Source organism: Triticum dicoccoides, chromosome 2A (assembly GCF_002162155.2).
Source record: "Triticum dicoccoides isolate Atlit2015 ecotype Zavitan chromosome 2A, WEW_v2.0, whole genome shotgun sequence".
Taxonomy (NCBI): domain Eukaryota; kingdom Viridiplantae; phylum Streptophyta; class Magnoliopsida; order Poales; family Poaceae; genus Triticum; species Triticum dicoccoides.
Window position 1 is genome coordinate 538,446,954 of NC_041382.1, and position 21,758 is coordinate 538,468,711.

General features: G+C 42.7%; 3 protein-coding genes across 3 annotated transcripts; all 3 read right to left on the minus strand.

The window, feature by feature from the left end:
* Nucleotides 1–25: 25 nt before the first annotated feature.
* LOC119355245 (MADS-box transcription factor 26-like) lies at nt 26–4,528 on the minus strand. Its single transcript, XM_037622031.1, has 8 exons — nt 3,101–4,528; nt 2,314–2,621; nt 2,137–2,218; nt 1,814–1,875; nt 1,323–1,425; nt 1,197–1,238; nt 1,043–1,084; nt 26–575 (listed from the first exon to the last, which is right to left on the minus strand). Exons 2-8 carry the CDS (start codon nt 2,493–2,495, stop codon nt 480–482), a joined length of 609 nt encoding a protein of 202 aa, XP_037477928.1. The 5' UTR covers nt 2,496–2,621; nt 3,101–4,528; the 3' UTR covers nt 26–479.
* Nucleotides 4,529–10,981: 6,453 nt separating this feature from the next.
* LOC119355242 (putative 12-oxophytodienoate reductase 11) lies at nt 10,982–13,788 on the minus strand. Its single transcript, XM_037622028.1, has 5 exons — nt 13,628–13,788; nt 12,714–12,854; nt 12,459–12,589; nt 12,016–12,192; nt 10,982–11,752 (listed from the first exon to the last, which is right to left on the minus strand). The coding sequence occupies exons 1-5, from the start codon at nt 13,684–13,686 to the stop codon at nt 11,160–11,162; spliced, it is 1,101 nt and encodes a 366-aa protein (XP_037477925.1). The 5' UTR covers nt 13,687–13,788; the 3' UTR covers nt 10,982–11,159.
* A 661-nt stretch (nt 13,789–14,449) lies between these two features.
* Nucleotides 14,450–16,271, minus strand: LOC119359539 (putative 12-oxophytodienoate reductase 12). The gene is made up of 4 exons (XM_037625688.1): nt 16,165–16,271; nt 15,619–15,899; nt 15,318–15,470; nt 14,450–15,225 (listed from the first exon to the last, which is right to left on the minus strand). Exons 1-4 carry the CDS (start codon nt 16,221–16,223, stop codon nt 14,606–14,608), a joined length of 1,113 nt encoding a protein of 370 aa, XP_037481585.1. The 5' UTR covers nt 16,224–16,271; the 3' UTR covers nt 14,450–14,605.
* Nucleotides 16,272–21,758: the final 5,487 nt, after the last annotated feature.

The window sequence follows — 21,758 nt, forward strand, 5'->3', positions numbered from 1 at the left end:
ATCAGCCATATTGCAATCTGCTAACTGAACAATCTGAAAGACAGTGAATTTACATATGCAAAAGCTTGTACAGATACAGATACATATACAGATGCAGGTTTTGTTTGTACTTTTTTACATCATGAAGTGGCAGACACATCACACAAGGCTATGAGACGTCCTTGCAAGGTCGCCTTGTCGAACTCAAATCAGAACTAGGAGATAACTTGGATAGGTCGGTCATTCAGGCTACACGAGTACTCCTCTCCATGGTTAGCTGGAGGGGAAACTGCAGTAACATCATGCAATCTGCGAACAGTCCAATCTGAAAGAGGACGAATCTACATATGAAAAAGCATGTACATCGACAGATGCTGATCTTCTTTCTCCTTTTTACAACATGAAGTGGCACACATAAGGTTATGTGAGTTCCATAAAGGGTAGCCTTGTTGAACTCAAACCCGAACTGGCGAGATAGCTTGATAGGTTGGTTGTTTAGGCTAGAAGTAGTATCCACCCTCCATGGTTCGCTGGAAGGGAAATTGTGGCATCATCATGTTGCTGCCGGTGTCCAGAATCCCGCTCTGCTCAATTATCTGCAGAAACAAGATCAAGACATTAAAAATAATGTTGGTCTGTTTAAAAATGTTGTTATGTTAGGTCCCTCTTGCTGCAGCAGGGCTGCACTAATTAGAATACCAGCGTAGAGGGATGCAAAGTGCTGAACCACTTGCATCCCTGAAGCATATGCAAAACTACCTTTTGCCAACAAATATTTAGGTCCATAGTTATAAAATATAAAAGACCCCCTCCATCCCAAAAAGCTTGTCTTAGATTTGTCTAGATACGGATATATCTAGATACATCCGTATCTAGACAAATCTAAGACAAGCTTTTTGGGACGGAGGTAATACTATTCATATAGTCGATTTCCCCGCTTTTTTTTACCGTGCTCTGGTTGATTCTAAACGCTTAAACTGATCTGAACGCTATCCTAAAATCAAAAGGTAACATCTCAAATAGTGCAGTTTCTTTTAAATGAATCTGGGTTAGAGTATAGTACCCTTTCTTGAAGTATGTCGTTTGCAGCCTTCAGTATACCTTCCTGCAAAACAGAGGCACAAAAAGACACCGGTGAAGGGAATTGCTGTGCTCATCTTTCTACAAGCAAGTTTAAAAAATCTCATTCAAGGAATAAAATTTCGTGCGGAGCCAACCTTGGTCTTGAGCATCTCAATCTCCCTAGATATGATCTGCATCTGCTCAGCAGAAAGGGGCAGTATATTAAAAATAATCATTTCTGAAAAGATTTTAGTTTGTGCAGAGAAGGAGATGTAGCTTACTTTTGTATAGCGGATATTGTGTACCCAAATTTCAAGGTTACTCTCCAGGGCTTGCAGCTCATTGAGATTCATGTGGTTTATATCATTCTCTCCATACATGTACCTGCATGGATGTGCTTACTTCTGTCAATCAGTCTTGTGCCCAATACTATACTTCTATCTTGCACCTCCATAGTATTTGAAATCTTTCTAATGGAATCTTGCCAGTTTAATATGGACCATCAGCCTGTATTACTAAACCACGTGCTACTGCTTCTCATTTTATTATATTTTATAACACCTCTTAAAAAACTAAATTTGATGCCAATAGTAAACGGTTGGTGCATCACGAAAGATGATTGTCCTTTTTAATGGACTCTTCCGAATCAGCATAGCACAAAGGGTAGGTATGTCGTCATTCAAGCACAAGTTAACGAAGTTATGCCAGTTGCTCAGACAGAAGACATGAAATTGCTTCACCGTTTACATATAAATATAACACAGCTGATTACCTTAAGCCCTTTTGAAGCAAGTCAATTTCTTGCCTTAAGAGTAGTACCTCTTGCTGTATTACCTGCAATGAGAGAAGAATGCCAGCACCTCAATAGAACTAGATGTAGAAGTAACTTTACATATTAGTAATTATGTCGAAGATAATGTAACTCAAGATTCATGCGCGCTGATGAACAAATCATGGGCAGTGCGCCAAACCAAAGGTCTCTTACTAAATGACCATGCAGTATTTAATACAAATAATGTATTTCGAATGCATAGCTTTGCAGTGCTATTTGTCAATTGTCATTATGAGATAAACCATGTGATTTCTTCTCCTGACCTCGGGTTTGTTCTGCTCGCTACTTTCACCATGTGCTTCTGTGTTGCTACCCTTGTACCTCTCAATTAAGCCTTGCATGTTCCTAATACATCTCAGACATAAAACATATGAACAAATTAAAACATATATATTTTCTGGAGTTGGCTTTAAATCACTTAACAGGAGAGGGATGCATACCCGTTGGTAGCTAGCTCATAAACCTTTCCATGAGGAGAAAACACCATGACACCGATATCAGCATCACATAAAACGGACAACTCCTTTGCCTTCTTCAGAAGGCCCATTCGCCGCTTGCAGAAGGTGACCTGCCTGTGCACTGGGTTTTCTATCCTTCTCATCTGAACCTTACCACGAGCCATTACTATTCTTCAGTCTACCTTCTGGTTTGTGCACACAACCTCCCACTAGTTTGGACTAGCTTCTGAGGTTGTTGCAACTGGACTCTGGATCCTCCTCTCGGACTTGAGGCAAATGGTGATTTAGACCTGTCATGGATGTGAGCATTTTATTGTGGCTCCTGAGGACAAGGAATAATTGGTAGGCCAGTCCTTGCAGGTTGTGGAAGAGTCAAACAACACATCACTGTTGCAATTCACAAAGTAGACTAAATAGCTACCTTGTACAAGGGCATATGTTACAGCTTGTTCAAAGTGTATTGAATTCCTTGTAATATATAAAATCCATGTTGCTTGTACTGCCCCATGCTAGATAATCAAGTGGCCCATGATTACAATGAATATTTAGTGAGGAATATGTCTGATGTAAAGGCATTTACACTTTACACTGTTAAGGCTTTGTTCTAGTTTGAAAGGTCAGAATAACATTTTAAACTCTAGTATTCTACAATTTCCTTTCTTGTACGCTCATATTCAATTTGCCGCCATCTGACTAAAGAATGATAAAAATAGGAATGACACACGATATATTCTACAATCCTCTGAAGAGTTTTAAAAGAAATGCGTACCGTACAATTCGAAGTGTGAAGCCAACACTACATGTTACTGTTAAGTGTCATGCAACCTATTTTGTTTTGTTCACTTGGTTTTCATGACTCTGTCTTTTATAGAATTCCAACACCAACCAAAAGAGTCTGGTATACTCCATCCTATCTGCAAGTTTACTTGGAACAATTGAAAATAATGTCCAATAAAAAGAAGTACCTGCTGATAATCTAATCACAGTTAGCTGGTTCTTGTACCATTATGTTCAGTTGAGAAGAGGTTGCTTAGTGCACTTAGTAGATCCAAACATGACATGTCTGCCACTCCAGAAGTAGCAAAACGAGAAGAATAAAGCAAGAAACTTGCAGTAGGAACAAATAACATATTTATACATGCACAACTGGAGCGAAATCTTAATTGACCAAAGTTATGATGGCTAGCTCATATGAAATCATGATGGCAGTTGTTGGTAGTACTTGTAAGCAAAGGTAGAAGTTTGGCAAGGACCAAAATGTAAAATGTATCGTGTACTTATCTAACTCTGAGAAGGAATGGAGAGGGTTCGATAGCCTTCCAGAAAATTGCCAGTCCATAGCCTTCCATTTCTCTTGTGAGTTTACTGTAGCGCAGGAAATCTCAGGCGATAGTCCGGCGAATCCAACATGGCATCAGAGCTTGGGGATGATTCGGCCGTCGGTGGATGTGCCGGTGGCGCTGGGCCGTGCTGAGGCAGTGGAAGCACTGAAGGGGAGCTGTTGAAGCCGGTCCCTGGAGGTGTGCGGCGGCGAATCGGCGAGCAGCAGGAGGCGGACGTGCGCTGCTTGAATCGGTGGCTCCGGCGGCTACCGGCGCTGGCAACAGAGAGGTTGCGTGGTGAGGGCAGCGCGTGCTGGTGGTAGAGGCAAGCTGCGGGCGTGCGGGGCTGCGCGTACAACAGGGAGGAGGAGGTCTCACTAGCAGCTAGGAGCAGCGGCACAGGTGCGAGTAGGAAGAGCAGTGCCTGGTGCCTCACGCAGGAGGAGAGGAGCGTGCGGCCAGGAGTGGTCGGAGTGCTGCTCTCGGAAGGTACAGGATTTGGGCGCAGCGTGCGCACACGAGCAGAGAAGAAGGTCTCATTCTGTTCGTGACTGCTGCAGCAGAGAAAGCAGACAGAGAAGCAGGGGAGAGACAGAGAGCTCCAAAGCTTGCTGTGCTGCAAGAGGAGAGGAGCAAGAAGAAATTGAACCTATATTCAGACTCAGTGCGTGTTTTGGCTGGTTGGTCTGAAGAGAAGCAGTTGACAGCCGGACTACACAATTTGGAGAAGGTAGCTTGAAGACGAGTCTCGGTTCAACAATGGAAGTGAGAAGGAACACTAACTGTGGTGTTTACTCATTTGGTACTAGAGGTGGATATTGCAGCGTAGTTGATGGAGTCACTGCTACAAGGGACGATGGTTCAGGTAGAGGTAAAGGATGTGGTAGTGGTACTGCAAAATCATGGCAGCGAGAAGGGGATTGGCTGTGTCCAAATACAAGATGTCAGAATGTAAATTTTGCATTCCGAGGTGTCTGTAATCGCTGTCGGGTAGCACGCCCTGCTGATGTTAGTGCAATGGGGACAACTAAAAATGGTGAAAAATCTCAGACTCTTACTGTCCAAATGACTACCGATGAGTTGAAGAAGTGGCTTCAGTTCAAGGAAGGAACCATTGATGAAAGGTCAACAACCAAGATATTTGCTACATCTGCTAACCCCTGTGGTGATACTTCGAAATTTGTGAAAGGAAGTTATTTTGAGGCTGGTACACAGTGGTTAATAGACTCTGGTGCGTCTAAACATATGGCCGGTTCGTATAAGGATTTCTGCAGTTATACTCCTGATTTTACAGGGCAAAATGTTAGACTTGCTGATGGTTCTGGCCAGAGTATTAGGGGGGTAGGAACAGTTAAATGTTGCCCAGATATGACTCTATCATCTGTTTTACATGTTCCCTCATTCCCAATCAATTTGCTATCCATCAGCTGCATTACAAGAGAACTCAATTGTGCTGTAATCTTCTTCCCAACATGGTGTTTATTTCTGGAACTTGGGACAGGAAAAAAGCTTGGATCAGGAATTATGCGAGATGGTCTATACTATCTAGATGATGATATGGCACCTGTGGCTGCTATTGTTCTGTCTCAGTCATCATTGCAAGAATTTCTTCTTCATCATCGCAGGCTGGGACACATGTCCTTTAACACCCTGGGTCAGTTGTATCCTAACCTATATAATAAAATTTGCAAGGAAAGTCTAGTATGTGACGCCTGCCAGTACGGGAAGCTAACCCGTAGTATATATATTTCATCTGATCACAGAAGTACAGTGCCATTTCAAACTATCCACTCAGATGTATGGGGTCCTAGTGGGGTGTGGTCACTTTATGGATACAAATCATTTGTTACATTCATCGACTGTTGCACTAGGACTACTTGGGTTTATGTATTGAGAAATAAAAGTGATGTGTTTGAATGCTTTAGGGATTTCCACAACCTAATCATAAATCAATATGATGCACGGGTGAAAATATTCCGAACTGACAATGGTACAGAATATGTAAATAACCAATTTGATGAGTACCTGTCAAGCTTTGGAATTATCCATCAAACTAGTTGCCCAGGCACCTCCCAGCAAAATGGTCTGGCGGAGAGGAAGAATAGACATCTTTTGGAAATCACACGGTGTATAATGTTGGCTATGAATGTACCTAAATATTTGTGGAGTGAGGCTGTGATGACAGCTGCATATTTAATGAATAGAATGCCATCTCGGGTGCTTAACAACAAGACACCAATCGAGTGTTTAACGGGTAAGACTACATATGTGGTGCCACCAAAGGTGTTTGGATGTGTTTGCTTTGTGAGGGATCATAGACCATCAGTTGGGAAGCTTGACCCTAGAGCAGTGAAATGTATATTTGTGGGATACTCTGGAAAACAGAAGGGTTATAAATGTTGGTGCCCATCTGAAAAGCGGATGTTTGTGAGCATGGATGTAGTGTTCAGGGAGCATGAACCTTTCTATGGGGAACCAGTAGATTTAACTGATGTCTTTCCTGATTTATATGTTAATGATGCTACAGATCTGGACAACGAGACAGGAGAAGATAAAGGTGAAGAATATAATGAAGCAGCATCCAGGAATATGATTGTTGGAGTGATTCCAGCTGCAGATATGTATAACGGTGAAGATGAAGGTACATCAGGAGCTGAACAGGAACAGACGCAGGGGGAGCTACGAGATGAATCAAATGAAGCTGTTAAGTGGCCAAAACCAAATGAAGAACAAGAAGTTCAGGTGTATAAAAGGAGACACCGATCTGAGAAGGAAGTTATCCCATCTAGGTGTGATCATGAAGCTCAAGAAACTCCTGCAGTACAAACACAAGAAACCTTGCCAAGTGTGACACAATCAGATGTGCATGAGTCATCTCCACAAGTCGATGGTACGCTTCCCTTACTATTGGATGAGTTAGATATTCCTATCGCTCGCAGAAAGCAGCCACGTTCCACTGCAGGGAAATTACCACCAAATCTATCTCAATATGATGTTTCTAATTATGTCTCATATGTATCATTGGGCTCCCAATATAAATCATTTATAGCTGCACTCGATTCCACTCTACCTATACCACGTGATTGGCAGGAGGCGAAACAATATCCGGAGTGGAAAGCTGCTATGATAGAGGAGATGACAGCACTTGATAAAAATAATACTTGGGTACTCACTACTCTTCCTCCTAACAAAAGGGCTGTTGGTTGTAAATGGGTATTTACTGTAAAACAAAATTCAGAGGGAAAAGTAGAAAGATATAAAGCCAGGTTAGTGGCAAAGGGGTATAGTCAAACTTATGGAGTGGACTATGATGAGACCTTCGCACCAGTGGCGAAAATGAACACCATTAGGGCCCTCATATCTATAGCTGCAAATAATAAGTGGAAGTTATTTCAAATGGATGTTAAAAATGCTTTTCTTCATGGAGATTTGAAAGAAGAGGTTTATATGGAGATTCCCCCTGGGTTTGGTACACAAGAAACAGAGGGTAAAGTGTGTAGGCTGAAAAGGTCTCTATATGGTTTGAAACAGTCACCTAGAGCATGGTTTGGACGACTTAGAAAGGAGATATGCTCTATGGGTTATCGACAAAGCAATGCAGATCACACCCTTTTCTTTAAGTACCAGAGTGGCAAGATTGTTATCCTTATTGTGTATGTTGATGATATTGTGATCACAGGTAATGATGATGATGGCATAGCATCCCTAAAGAAGATGTTGGCCAGGTCATTTGAAGTTAAGGATCTAGGTTTTCTTCATTATTTCCTGGGAATTGAGGTTGTATATGGATCACAAGGTATTTACTTATCACAAAGAAAATATGTACTTGATTTACTCGCGGAAACTGGCATGCAAAATTGTAGACCAGCGACAACTCCAATTGAGCAGAACCATCGTATTCTAGCAGATTCTGGTGATCCTGTGGACAAACATCAATATCAAAGGTTAGTAGGACGGCTAATTTATTTATCACACACTAGGCCAGACATTGCCTATGCAGTTAGCTTGGTGAGCAGATTTATGCATGACCCGAGATCAAGTCATTTAGATGTTGTGCACAGAATACTAAGATATCTTAAAAGTTGTCCGGGAAGAGGGATTCTATTTTCTAATCATGGACACTTAAAAATAGAGGGTTTTACTGATGCTGATTGGGCTGGGTGCCTAGACGATAGAAGGTCTACATCTGGCTACTGTGTTTTCGTTGGTGGTAATCTTGTTAGTTGGAGGAGCAAAAAACAAAGTGTGGTGGCACGATCTACTGCTGAAGCAGAGTTTAGATCCATGGCTTCAGGATTATGTGAATTGATGTGGTTGGGGATACTATTATCTGAACTTAGGCTGTTTGATGGAGGACCACTGCAACTCTTTTGTGATAACCAGGCTGCAATCAAGTTAATACACAATCCAGTCCAGCATGATAGAACTAAACACATCGAAATTGATAGACATTTCATAAAAGAAAAGTTAGACGAGGGACTTCTCCAAGTTGGCTTTGTTAGATCTGAAAATCAACTTGCAGATGTATTAACAAAGGGTGTTAGTGTTGTATCTTTTGAAAAATTATGTAGCAAGATGGGGCTCATAAATATATTTGCCCCATCTTGAGGGGGAGTGTTGGTAGTACTTGTAAGCAAAGGTAGAAGTTTGGCAAGGACCAAAATGTAAAATGTATCGTGTACTTATCTAACTCTGAGAAGGAATGGAGAGGGTTCGATAGCCTTCCAGAAAATTGCCAGTCCATAGCCTTCCATTTCTCTTGTGAGTTTACTGTAGCGCAGGAAATCTCAGGCGATAGTCCGGCGAATCCAACAGCAGTTCACCAGGACCACCCCTTTCATGAACACTTTAAAATGGCTTTAGATCCAGATTCCAGACCAGTTGTCCTCAAGTATTGTCAAAGTCAAGGTGGTCAGTCACATTACAGAGGCACAGCAGTGCAGTATATTTCTATCTCTATCATTCATCAAATCTCGGGAAGTCCAATGAAATCAAGAACTTTAGTTAAGAACCTAAAACTGCATTTTTGAGCATTTCAAAATATGAGCATCCACGGAGGTGAGAGTCGAATGTGGGTGGGCTCGGTGTGACGCCATTAGCCAACTGAACCCGAATCGGTTCTCCAAAATGAAGTATCTTCCTTTATCATCAACTTCTGTGTTGATTGGATCTATTACTTTTTGTTTTTATTTGATATTGTGAATGTTAAGTATCAGGATTCCCTGGCCAAAATAGGTACATCTTATGAAAACATGTTTTGCTTAGCAAGGAAGGTGCCCCTTTGAGTACTGTTAAGACAAGTTGTAACAGTACGAGACACAGCATTTTCAGAAATAGATAGGTTTCATGCATCACTTACATATGAGGGATGAAGAAACAGCGGTGAACCAAGTACATGAATCCTACACGTTATGATTTTTTTTACGACATGGAATTTCATAGAATACTCAAATCAATAAGCAGATAATATACAAGGTAGAAGGGTGACTCTGCCATTATCCAAACTAATTCATTAGGTAATGCCATAGATATAGACCAGATATAATTAAAATGTAACAACATATAAAAATTAAAAGAAGCATAGAGAATAATTACTCCCCGACAAAGGAACAAATGCAAAGCTGATGATTTTTTGTTTGTCGCTTTTTTCGAGTCTAGCAAATGTTCTTTAGGTTATACCATCCACTGAAGAGGCACAAACCGATGTGGCTATGTTGATAGATATCAGGTAGGAAAGAGTGTCAACTAGCCGCTTCCTTTCAATTGAAGTGTTTGAAAAAGAAAGGTGCCACCAGGCTCATCACATGATGGAACAATAGTTAAATTTCAACATAAGTCTAGTGATGTTCCTTTGTTGTATCTTGCCGGAATACTGTAACTTTGCACAATATCGAGCTTCACAAGTTCATATTCTATTACTTCTCAATGCAAATGTATTTTTTAGGCATGCCTGCTCACTTGTACCATGATTGCTACATATTTAGATTTAAAAAAAGTGAACAGTTGCTAAGTTTTCAGCTCTCTGTCACAGAAAGTTCATTCTGGAACTCCTATCACTAGTTTGATAGGATTTTCAAATATTGCAGTTGCCTCCCTATATCAGTTGAGAAAACAATTTGATTTAGCAAAAACTAGCAGAATCTTCAAGCTAGATATTTTTTTAATCTTTCAAATAATAACATTACTTGCATTCTTTACTTTGTGAGAGAGAAGAGAAGTCTTGGTTGCCTGATCTTAAGAAATTTCTTTACATGAAAGAAAACCGTAAAAGGCATAGCCGAAATTCGTGCTTATCTAGCAATCTCTTTGAAAACTATTCCAGCCGTGAGGCACCTAATATTAGTCTTCACTAACAAAACCATAAATTTGCACTAAATAACAGGCCTCTGAAGAGAATAACTAAGATTTGTTCACGAATAAACAAACAACCAATAAGATTGTGTGCTGTAGTGCATCTGAACCTCACTTTTGATACAGAAGGGTATTGAAAGCTCTTCCTTGAACATGATACATCATCCACAAAATGAATGTGACAGCTATAATTCTATTAAAACTACATTAAAAAATCAACACAGGCGATAAAGTTCCAAAGGAAGATTTCTAACATGTCTGTGATGCCAAAGGAACCGCAAGTATTGGCCATCACATAGCTTTCATTTTTATATACGTACTAATAATGCTGCTTTTCACTATTCTGTAGGTGGCGATATCAACAATTAAAGCTCAGAATAAGATTCCCTAATCTGTGAGCCTGATATTTACTTGAGACAATGTCAGGTAATATCAGGGATAATCATTCCAAAACATTATTGCACAAGTACTTTTATGATAAGCTTGAGAGTGTAGTAGATCCTCTTCTCTTTTTTCACTCAAAAAGTTTGAAGGAGACCAAGGTTCAACTTTGTCAGATTAGAACAGAAACTGAAGATCTACATTTAACTGAACAGTGAAATTTAGATCTAACCACTTAAAGGGTTTAAATCATGAAAATCTTGCTAAGTTCTAAATTAAACAACAACTGAAGTTTTCTGTTGCACCAATTTAGCTATTGAATGTATTGGGCTAGGTGCAAAAAATCATAGTTCTGCTGATTTTTTTTTTTTTGCAAGCAACTGGCAGGATGCTGCCTTTTCATTAAGAGAGAAGAGAAACCAAAGTATTTACAAGAGATGGCGGGTTTATAATGGGAACATGCCAAAACCAAAGTTCTAATGATTATGCTGGATTCACAAGGTAACCTAATAGCATTTTTTTCCAGTTTCCTGCATAATCAGGAATTTCTGTTGCACCAATTTAAGTATTGAGTGTGTGGGATTGGCAAGAAATCAGACTTCTTAATTTGCTTTCCAGCTTGCACTTCTTAAATTGCAATGATGATTACATATTTTATCCATACCGTGCCGATACACATGAGCATTGAAATCAATGACCTTATTCCTTTAACATAGTACTGATACATGAGGTAGATGATCTGATGGGGTGGGGATTCATTCCTGAAAGGCCCATCTAGACATCGGACGGCAGAAATGGGTAATCAGTGTATCCAATAACTGGATCAGAGAGGTAGAAAGTATCTCTTATGTACTTGTTGAGAGGAGCACCTATTTCAAACCTCCGAGGCAAGTCAGGATTGGATAAAAACAAGCGCCCATATGCTACTAAATCAGCATAGTCATCGGCGATTGCTTTATTTCCATCATCCCTGTCGTATCCCCCAGCTACAATAAATGTTCCTTTAAAAGCATCCCTTATGGGGCGAAGACTATGGGGAGTTTCAAACTTCTCACCAATATTCACCATCCGTGGTTCCACCATGTGACAATAGAGAATTCCAAATTTGTTTAGTGCATGTGCCATGTATAGGCCTAGAGCTTCTGGGTTTGAGTCGGATGCCTCTGAATAGTTTGCAAACGGAGAGAGCCTTATCCCAACCTTATCAGCTCCAACTTCATCAACTACAGCTTGAACTACTTCCAATGCAAAGCGGCAGCGATTCTCTAAGCTCCCACCATATTTGTCAGTGCGATCATTGACTTGGTCCTTTAAGAACTGATCAATCAAATAACCATGAGCTCCATGGATTTCAACACCATCAAATCCTACACACCATACAAGGCATTGAGGTTAGTGATCCCTCTTCTTCAACAGTCAGGGCGATGTCGAAGAATTCAGTAGGTATCTGTTAGGCACTAGGCAGAACATTAACGAGAACAAGTGTATGCTAATTTTCTCCTGATACTAATTTGGTTGAATGAGAAGTCTGAACTTTGTATGATATATAATTTCAGCATAACATTTGGAGCACAAATGTGAGAGATAAAGATTACTAAAGGGGGTTCATTACCAACCAAAAGGTACTTACCGGCTTCAATTGCATTTCTAGCAGCAGCCCTAAAATCGTTGATTACCAAAGGAATCTCATTAGTCTGTAGCCGCCTAGGAGTTGAAATTGTAGGCACATCTATGCCATTGGCTCTAACTACAGGTTTGAGTGGCTTATCAGTGCTCGAAATTGGAGCCTGCCCGTTAGGCTGAAAAGCTGCATAGAGATAACGAACATGTGTAAGTGAAATACAAGCAGGGCTACAAGGATGACTATGGGGTTGCTAATGTATTTTTATTAACAAAAAAACATGAGGCAACTCATGGTGTCATAAAATGGTGAATAATCGTACAGAATGTTCATAAAAAAATTGAACCAAAAATCTAAAATCCATTTGAGATATTATTGCTTGCGATATAATTGTGCTTACATTTGGTTTGATGACAATTCAGACAACCTTATATTAGAGTTAGTAAACTTACTGTGATTGGAGACTCTTCCTACATGCCAAATCTGACAGAAAAATATTCCTCCTTTTGTGTGAACCCCATTCACGATCGGTTTCCATGCTTCTACTTGCTCCTTTGTCCAAATGCCAGGAGTGTCTTTGTACCTAGCATTCATACAGTGTAACAAGAAACATATCACCTTTAAAAGTAATACAACTGCAAAGAGGAAACTGAAACTATGACTACTAAGATATCAAAAGCCACAGCCTAACGATATGTTGTACACACCCTTGAGCAGTGTCTGAAACTCCAGTGGCCTCAGCAATCAAAAGGCCTCCTTTGGTTGTTCTCTGTTGATAATACAGTATGGCATGAGGCTGAGGAACATTTCCGAAGGACCGCTCCCTTGTCAGTGGTGCAAGAACTACCCTAAACAGAAAAAAGGAAAGACCTCAGGCAAGTGGATCATCAGGTAAAGCTGAGTGGCAGAATGTGTTGGACTCCTTTTTCAGGGACAAGTCCATATGCACAGTCGAAGAAATTTCAGGGACACACTCCTTCCCATATTCGACAGCAATTCATCAGACGAAAATTGATTGTTGACCACACTTTCTAGATGGTGCGTACTCATTGGTATTAAATAACTCATAAAAGTTAGGGTCTATTGATGGAATAATTGTCCAGTAATGACAGATGATTTGACTTGACAAATATCATCCCACATGTTCATTCAGAAACATCAAAATTTCGGATCGACACTTCCCTTGTAAATAAATACAAAATGCATGCTAAATAAAAGATTTCAGCATAGATGCTTCCTTCCTCAATTATCATGGGGGGTTAAAACACTGGGCTAAATTCGGTTCTTGATGGTAAAATAAAACAAGATATGAACAACAGCAGGACAGCAGTATCCAGACAAGAAGAGCCTCTGATAAAAAGCAGGAGTGCATAACATCCACATGACAATAAAGATCCTTCGCGAGTCATGTCCGGGATTAGAAAAACCCTCCTTACTGAAAAAACTAGTGCGGTTGGGAGCTTTAGCACCCGAATTGGTTTCCCTGTTGCAGGAATCGCCTAAATAGAAGACCTAAAAGAATCGATTCTTGGGCGATTACTAACAAACATCGGCGGCCGGTTGGGGTTTTCCGTACCAAGAAAAGAGAGATCGAGTGGGATCGGAAGAAGAAAAGACGGACCTGTGGGAAAGATCAAACCTTCCCATCTTGTAGGGGGTGAGGAGGGCAGTCTTGCTCATCTTCCTTGGTCTGCTCCTTGCCCCCTTCCGCCCTTCCTCCGCCCGTTCGTGGGGGTGGGCCTTTATGTTGATGAAAGCTGTGGCGGCCGGGCGTACTGCTCTCTACTGTGGACTAGGGAAAGAAGACTTTTCCTACTAGTAGTACTACTCTGGGCGCGGTGACATGTCCTTTTCAAAAAACTTGGTTCAGTGAACCTGCCACGATTGTTGACGCACGTTTTGCTTGCAAGATCACAGGAGGAAGAGCTGGCCACACACTTTTTCGAGTTAAGAGAAAAAAAAACTACTACACACTTCTTCGACGTCACTGCTGCAGTCATCCAGATCCAGCGGAGGACCATTGGGCTTTTTTTGAGAGGGGTGAGTACCATTTAGCTTTTTTAGGAGTATAATAAGCGCGACGGCCAACGGGCTAGGTTATGTTACTAAGCTGTCGTGCGCAAGCCCAAGCGGCGACCAGGCTCATCCGCCACCTTGGCCCAGATGGCTTCGATTATCTATCTCATAGGCGTAAAAGACAGGCTCTTCTAAAAAAAAGCGTTGCTAAAAAAAGGCGTAAAAGACAAGCACCCCTTAAAAAAGGAGTAAAGGACAAAAATATTAATTTGCGCGCTTAATTTCTGCCCATTTTTTTTTGAGAAAAATCTGCTAAAAAAGTCCCCCCAAATGTTTCCCTCTTGTGCAAATCAGGTAAGCAGAGAAGTCAGTCTACAAAAAAAAAATGCTAAGCAAAAAGACGCAACGGCAGTAAAAGAAACGAGTGTAATCATCGAAAACATCCAACTGGTGTTGCCTTTTATTAAGCACGGTAATTGTTCTCTTGATAGTTGATACGACGGTACTAGCAGAAATAATAAAAGAAGAAGCCACACTGATGGAACGGCAACACAGTTCCTTAGGTATCATGCATGCATCTTTGCTACATCATGCCATTCCCCTTGGACGTCTGGCCGAGAAACGGGTAGTCCGTGTACCCGACGACGGGGTCGTCGGTGTAGAACGTCGCCCGGTTGTACTTGTTCAGCGGCGCGTTCCGCCGGAACCTCTCCGGCAGGTCGGGGTTGGCGAGGAAGAGGCGGCCGTAGGCGACCAGGTCGGCGTACTCTTCGGCGATGGCGCAGTTCCCCTCCTCCCTGCCGTACCCTCCGCCGACCATCAGCGTCCCGTCGAAGGTGTCCCTCATCGCCTGCAGCCTGTGATGCCCCGCCCCAAGCGCCCCGGCGTCGCCCTCCCACGACATCTCGGGCTCCACCACGTTGAGGTACAGGATGTCTCGGCGGTTCAGCTCCCGGGCCATGTACACGGCCAGCTCGTCCGGGTCCGAGTCGCGGCAGCCGAGGCAGCTGGAGTAGGGCGAGAGGCGCACGCCGACGCAGTAGGGCCCGATCTGGTTCGACACGGCGTCCACCACCTCGAGGGTGAAGCGGCAGCGGTTCTCAAGGCTGCCCCCGTAGCCGTCGGCGCGGTCGTTGACGCTGTCTTTCATGAACTGGTCCAGCAGGTAGCCGTTCCCGGCGTGCAGCTCCACCCCGTCGAACCCTGCATGCATGCACGCATGCCGCATGCATTAGAACCTCGATCTCAAGCAGGAGCATAAACCATCTGCGAATTGGATTAGCGAACGAACTTACCGGCTTCAAGAGCATTGCGGGCAGCAATTCTGAACTGATTGACGATATCGGGAATCTCTTCCTCGGTTAGGCTCCTGGGGGTGGAGAAGTCCATGGAGTAGTTCTCTGGAGTCCTCTCTATCGGCTTATCGGTGCTGGAGATGGGTTCTTGCTCTGACGGCCAACACAGACAGAAGATCAGAGCTGAGAACATGCTAAACTATTTTTTTTACTGATAGCAGCAGCTCAACCGCAAAAAAAAAGAAAAAGAAACTGACAGCAGCAGCTACAGTGCAATGGATAGCGACAACAGAAATCTTACGCATGTCGGACGCTCGCCCAACGTGCCAGATCTGGCAGAAGAAAATGCCGCCCTTGGCGTGCACGGCGTCCACGATGGGCCTCCATGCCTGGACCTGATCCTTGGTCCAGATCCCAGGGGTGTGCGGGATGGCGCTCATCCCCTGCGCGTCGGCCGACACGCCGGTGGCCTCCGAGATGAGGAGCCCACCCTCCGTGGCCCTCTGCGCGTAGTACTGCATGGCATGCGGCTGCGGGAAGTTGCCGTACGATCTCGACCTCGTCATCGGCGCCAGCACGACCCTGAATGAAGGAAGTGAAATTAGCAAGATCTTCAACGAATTTAGCAGTTTTTTCCGTCCGGTTTCTCTTATAAACTAGACCAACCTTCTATCTATTCAACGAATTTAGCAGTTTTTTCTGCTAACATTCAAAAAAGAAGAAGAAGAAATTACCAAGATCTGGGTCCATGATGTTCACTGCTACTTTCAGATGCGAATTGATTTATTTATTTTTTGAGACAAATCAGATGCGAATTGATGCTTGGGAAGTTTGCCGTGTTACTCACCTGTGGGAAAACTCGAATGGACCCATTTGATAGGGAGTCATGAGAGGAATGGGCTCCATCGACCTTGTTCTTCCTTCTTCTTCTCTTTGAAATGTGAGTACTTTCGAGTGTCTTGCGATTTGCAATACGACGGTACTTACTTATATAGCAAGAAAATAAATTGGAAGATTAACGACGTGATACGTGGGGGGTTTGTTATACGACACTTGTCATGCATGCTAAGGTCTAACGGGTCAAACCTCTTCTTGCAAGTGCCCGTCAGCGCTGACGCTCCCTCTTTTGTCGCGCCTACATTATATCCTAACGTTAGGAATGAGCTTTGTAGACCTGTGGCGCGTTCATCTCTGATGGTGCATTGAAGGAGTACCAACGTTCCATGCATAACTTGTATTTCATCCATTAAACCTAGGCAATTTGTGAGCGGTAACATGTATATAGCGACAAGAATAAATTAGGGCAGTAAACGATATGGTAGGTGAGGGATGCGTTACTTGACGCTTGTGATGATGAACCCCAAATGGTCAAAGCTCTTCTAGCAAGCGTCGGTGGGTCACGACGCTCGCCCCTTGTCCGCACAATACACGGGTGGAGCCAGGCCAGTAGCAGGCCTCGGGCTGCGTTGAAGAACTGTTATTGGATTTGGGCCTCACGTCTTAGTAATGCTGCAGTCACCAAAGGAGTAGGGCCTCACGCCCCGGGCCCAGGCCCTGGGGGCCTGTGGCCTGTCTCCGCCCCTGCGCACATATATCCTAACATTGAGATATGAGCTTTGTAGACATTTTTTTACCCTGATGAGTTTTGTAGACATTTTTTGACCCCGATGAACTTTGTAGACGTTGTGACACATTCCTCGATCTAATGATGCATTAAAAAGTTCCAATGTTCTATACACAACTAGGATATGATCCATTTAAATCTATGCCAATACGCAATGCGATGATACTTATATAGAAAGAAGAAACAAAATGGGAGATAAACGATGTGGTAGGTAGGGGATGTGGTATACGACTTTTGTGATGTTAAAGTCTGAAGGGTCGAAAGCTCTTCTTTGTCAAGTATCGATGGGTGTTGACGCTCCACCTTGTCTACGCATATATCTGAACATTGAGATATGAGCTTTATAGATGTTGTGATACATTCATATACATTGAAGAAGTTCCAATGTTCCACGCATAACTGTTACCTGCTTCATTAATTTGTGATATCGGGATATGTATATACCAAGAAGAAATAAATTGGTACCGATGAACGATATGGTAGGTGAGGGATGCATTATGTGACGCTTGTGACGTGAAGCCTAAAGGGTAAAAGCTCTATTGCAAGTGTCTACAGGTGCTAGCGCTCTCCTGCTTGTTTGTGCATTTACCCTCACATTGAGATATGCGCTTTGTAGACATGTGACACATTACATGTCTGATGGCACATTAAAGAAGTCCCAATGGTCCATGTACAACTACTACCTATTACTTACCATACCCATATCTCCCCCACATCGCTTCACGGATGGCTTGAACGAAAACTCTAGCCGTCGTCGTCGCCACCGTTTGTGCACGCGTCAGGAAAATCTCAATGATCTACCTATGTGGTTTCTGTCAGCTGTCATATAAATATACTTAACACAATATGGTGAAACAATATGCGTGAAAGAGCAACCTAATCCCCTACGTACATGGGTTTTGGTAATTAATGTAAATATATCTTAAGGGACTAATGGTTACCAAGTCCATTGAAGATTAGCTCCCCAAAAGTGCAACAATATAAATGAGTGAAGAACCCTCGTTTTCTTAAACAACAAACTCTGGCCAACCCAAGGACTTAGCCTTTTCATTTTAGTGATGCAAGATCACACTGAGTCCATAGGTATGCATATAGTATCAAAATGGGATCAAAGTTTCTAACATGAACTTCTTTCTCATGTGATTAAAGACTGATCTCTAAGCCTTAAAAAGGTTTTTTTTGTTTTTTTCACTATGTCTATGTTTTCCCACTGCCTGGAGCCTCTGAGCTCTTCCACTTTGATCCTTCGAACTCGATCAAAAGATAGCCATTGTAAAACCCTAGTTAATCGGACCTCCTAGACACCTCCATTTAGAACCTCCGGAGCTCTTGTTACCTCCTTTGTATAGAGTACATGTATCTACCAGGAGATTGTAATGTGTATTCTACGAGGCTGGCCCATCGGTTTATATAGGTACCGGGGGTCCTAGGGCTATAGGATCCTAGTCGGCTATGTACAAGGAGACAGGGTTCCTCACGGATCCAACATCTTGGAGTATGTGTGAAGCCTTTTGGATCTTCCTTGTAATTGTCATGGGCTGCCCGAAGTGGCCCAGGACGGACTGACACAGGGGTCCTCGACCCGGCCCATTAGGTCGGGAATCGTCATGGTGAAAGGCCCCTAGCTGGGACACCATCATCATGTGTGGTCCTACAGCTTGTTGGGAATATGTCCTAGAGATAATAATATAGTATTATTATATTTTTCATGTTCATAATTAAAAGTTTATATTTCATGCTATAACAGTTATGATCCTTGAATATGTGATTCAATGAAAAATTCATATGCATGTGTGGAATGATAAACGGTTAAATAAAAGATTCCTAGTCTTGCCTCTAGGGCTAGCTCAAGTGTTGTTGGTGATCATGTTTTTCGGATCTTAGGATATTGTTTAAGTGTTAAAAGATAGTCCTAAAACAACACTGAGATTATGATGTCGAAAGAATGATCATATTGAATCGACCCAAATTTGTCTATTATGAATTGAGCAATATTGTCTATAATCAATTTTAATAACACAAAGTGTTAATGTGTGATTTTTCTCCTTAGACCATGAGAGTATCGTAGTCACTTCTTACCATACGGTGAGCTTTGGGGTTGCTCAAACGTCACTTGTCACATGGTGATCATAATGACATCTGATACGTCTCCAACGTATCTATAATTTTTGATTGTTCCATGCTATTATATTATCTGTTTTGGATGTTTTATATACATTAATATGCTATTTTATATTATTTTTGGGACTAACCTATTTACCTAGGGCCTAGTGTCAGTTCCTGTTTTTTCCTTGTTTTAGAGTTTCGTAGAAAAGGAATACCAAATGGAGTCCAAACGTAATGAAACCTTCGCGATGATTTTTCTTGGACCAGAAGACTCTCAGAAGACTTGGAGATCAAGTCGGAGGAGCCACGTGGTGGCCACAAGGGTGGAGGGCATGCCCCTTGTCTTGTGGGGCCCCCGTGACCCCCATAACCTAATTCTTCATCCTATTGTAACACCCTCGATGCGGCCATATCTCCCACGTGTCGAAGCAGGACTAAGAGGCATAACCGCATTGAAAGCAATGTCGCAAGTGAGGTAATCTTCACACAACTCATGTAATACATAAGGGAAAGAGTTACATAGTTGGCTTACAATCGCCACTTCACACAAATACATGAATAAAGCATTACATTCATCCAAATACAATCAAGGTCCGACTACGGAACCCAAATAAAAGAAGACTACCCCAAAAGTTACATAGATCCCCGATCGACCCCAACTGGGCTCCACTACTGATCAACTAGAACGAAACAACACAAAGGACAAGATCTTCATCGAACTCCTCCTTGAGCTTGGTTGCATCATCTGCACGGTTCAACAGCACCTGTAAGCTGGTTTTGGAAGTATCTGTGAGCCACGGGGACTCAGCAATTTCACACCCTCGCGATCAAGACTATTTAAGCTTATAGGGAGGGTAAAAGGTATGAGGTGGAGCTGCAGCAAGCGACCGACATATATGGTGGCTAACCTATTCGCAAAAGAGAGCGAGAAGAGAAGGCAAATCACGATCGAGAAACTATGATCAAGAAGTGATCCTAGAACAACCTACGTCAAGCATTACTCCAACACCGTGTTCACTTCCCGGACTCCGCCGGAAAGAGACCATCACGGTTACACACACGGTTGATGTATTTTAATTAAGGTCAACTTCAGGTTTTCTACAACCGGACATTAACAAATTCCCATCTGCCCATAACCGCGGGCACGACTTTTGAAAGTTCAAAACCCTGCAGGGGTGTCCCAACTTAGCCCAGCACAAGCTCTCATGGTCAACGAAGGATATTCCTTCTAGCGGGAAGACCCAATCAGGCTCGGAATCCCGGTTACAAGACATCCTCGACAATGGTAAAACAAGTCCAGCAAAGCCGCCCGATGCGCCGACATCCTGATGGGAGCTGCACATATCTCGTTCTCAGGGCAACACCGGATAGGTCAAGCTACGAGTAAAACCAGCCCACAAGTTTCCCCGAGGTGGCCCCGTAGGCTGCCCATTTCGGACCAACACTTAGACAAGCATTGGCCCGGGGGGGGGGGTTAAAATAAAGATGACCCTTGGGCTAGCCTAACCCAAGGGAAAAAGAGGCTAGGTGGCAAATGGTAAAACCAAGGTTGGGCCTTGCTGGAGGAGTTTTATTCAAAGCGAACTGTCAAGGGGTTCCCATTATAACCCAACCGCGTAAGGAACGCAAAATCCGGGAACATAACACCGATATGACGGAAACTAGGGCGGCAAGAGTGGAACAAAACACCAGGCATAAGGCCGAGCCTTCCACCCTTTACCAAGTATATAGTTGCATTAATTAAATAAGAGATATTGTGATATCCCAACAAGATATCCATGTTCCAAACATGGAACAAGCTCCAATCTTCACCCGCAACTAACAACACCATAAGAGGGGCTGAGCAAAGCGGTAACATAGCCAAACAGCGGTTTGCTAGGACAAGGTGGGTTAGAGGCTTGGTTCGACAATATGGGAGGCATGATAAGCAAGTGGTAGGTATCGCAGCATAGGCATAGCAAAAGAGCGAGCATCTAGCAAGCAAAGATAGAAGTGATTTCGAGGGTATGGTCATCTTGCCTGAAATCCCGCAAGGAAGAAGAACAAGTCCATGAAGAAGATAAACGGACGTAGTCGAACGGGTCCTCACAAACGCGACGTTATCGGAACCAACCCGAAGAAGCAACACCGGAAAAAAGCACACAACATAGTAAACAACCAACACATGAACATGGTATGATATGCGGGATGCGGTATGCGATGCATATGCATGATTTGCAAAGGAATGATTGAACCTGGCTTCAACTTGGAAATCCAAGAGTGCCACTGGAAAGGTGAGGTGATTTCGGTTGAAATCGATATAAAGATCACCGGAATCGGAAGCACGGTTTGGAAATGGCAAGCAAAACAAATATGGCACCGGTCTGCGATAATCAGCAAGTAGCCATCTAAATGCATCAAGATAAATATGCTACAGCACTCACACATAGCAACAAAATACATGGCAGGGATCCACTCATGAATCTTGACAAAAGATGAACACTGAGCTACGACTAATACATCCATAAACAGGTTCAAACAAGCATGGCAAAAGTGCAAATGATAACAGGTTACAGACTTAGTGAAATTAACACAAGTCTGAAATTTATCATCGGGAAGCACACTTTAGAGCATGAAAACTACATGCTACAGGAACTTATCATGCCAAAGCAAGGCATGTCATGAAGCTACTTAAAGCACTTAACAAAAGTCCCTTAGTGACCTTGAGCCAA

Bases quoted from the DNA above. Each gene is read 5' to 3' on its own strand.
- LOC119355245 (XM_037622031.1), bottom strand. From the start codon at position 2,495: ATGGCTCGTGGTAAGGTTCAGATGAGAAGGATAGAAAACCCAGTGCAC. The intron at 2,219-2,313 runs GTATGCATCCCT...GAGATGTATTAG, and splicing joins TATGAGCTAGCTACCAACGG to GAACATGCAAGGCTTAATTG. The intron at 1,426-1,813 runs GTAATCAGCTGT...ACATCCATGCAG, and splicing joins TTGCTTCAAAAGGGCTTAAG to GTACATGTATGGAGAGAATG.
- LOC119355242 (XM_037622028.1), bottom strand. From the start codon at position 13,686: ATGAGCAAGACTGCCCTCCTCACCCCCTACAAGATGGGAAGGTTTGAT. The intron at 12,193-12,458 runs GTAAGTTTACTA...ATCTCTATGCAG, and splicing joins AGGAAGAGTCTCCAATCACA to CTTTTCAGCCTAACGGGCAG. The intron at 11,753-12,015 runs GTAAGTACCTTT...TATGGTGTGTAG, and splicing joins TAGAAATGCAATTGAAGCCG to GATTTGATGGTGTTGAAATC.
- LOC119359539 (XM_037625688.1), bottom strand. From the start codon at position 16,223: ATGGAGCCCATTCCTCTCATGACTCCCTATCAAATGGGTCCATTCGAG. The intron at 15,471-15,618 runs GTAAGATTTCTG...GTTGGCCGTCAG, and splicing joins TGGGCGAGCGTCCGACATGC to AGCAAGAACCCATCTCCAGC. The intron at 15,226-15,317 runs GTAAGTTCGTTC...GCATGCATGCAG, and splicing joins CCGCAATGCTCTTGAAGCCG to GGTTCGACGGGGTGGAGCTG.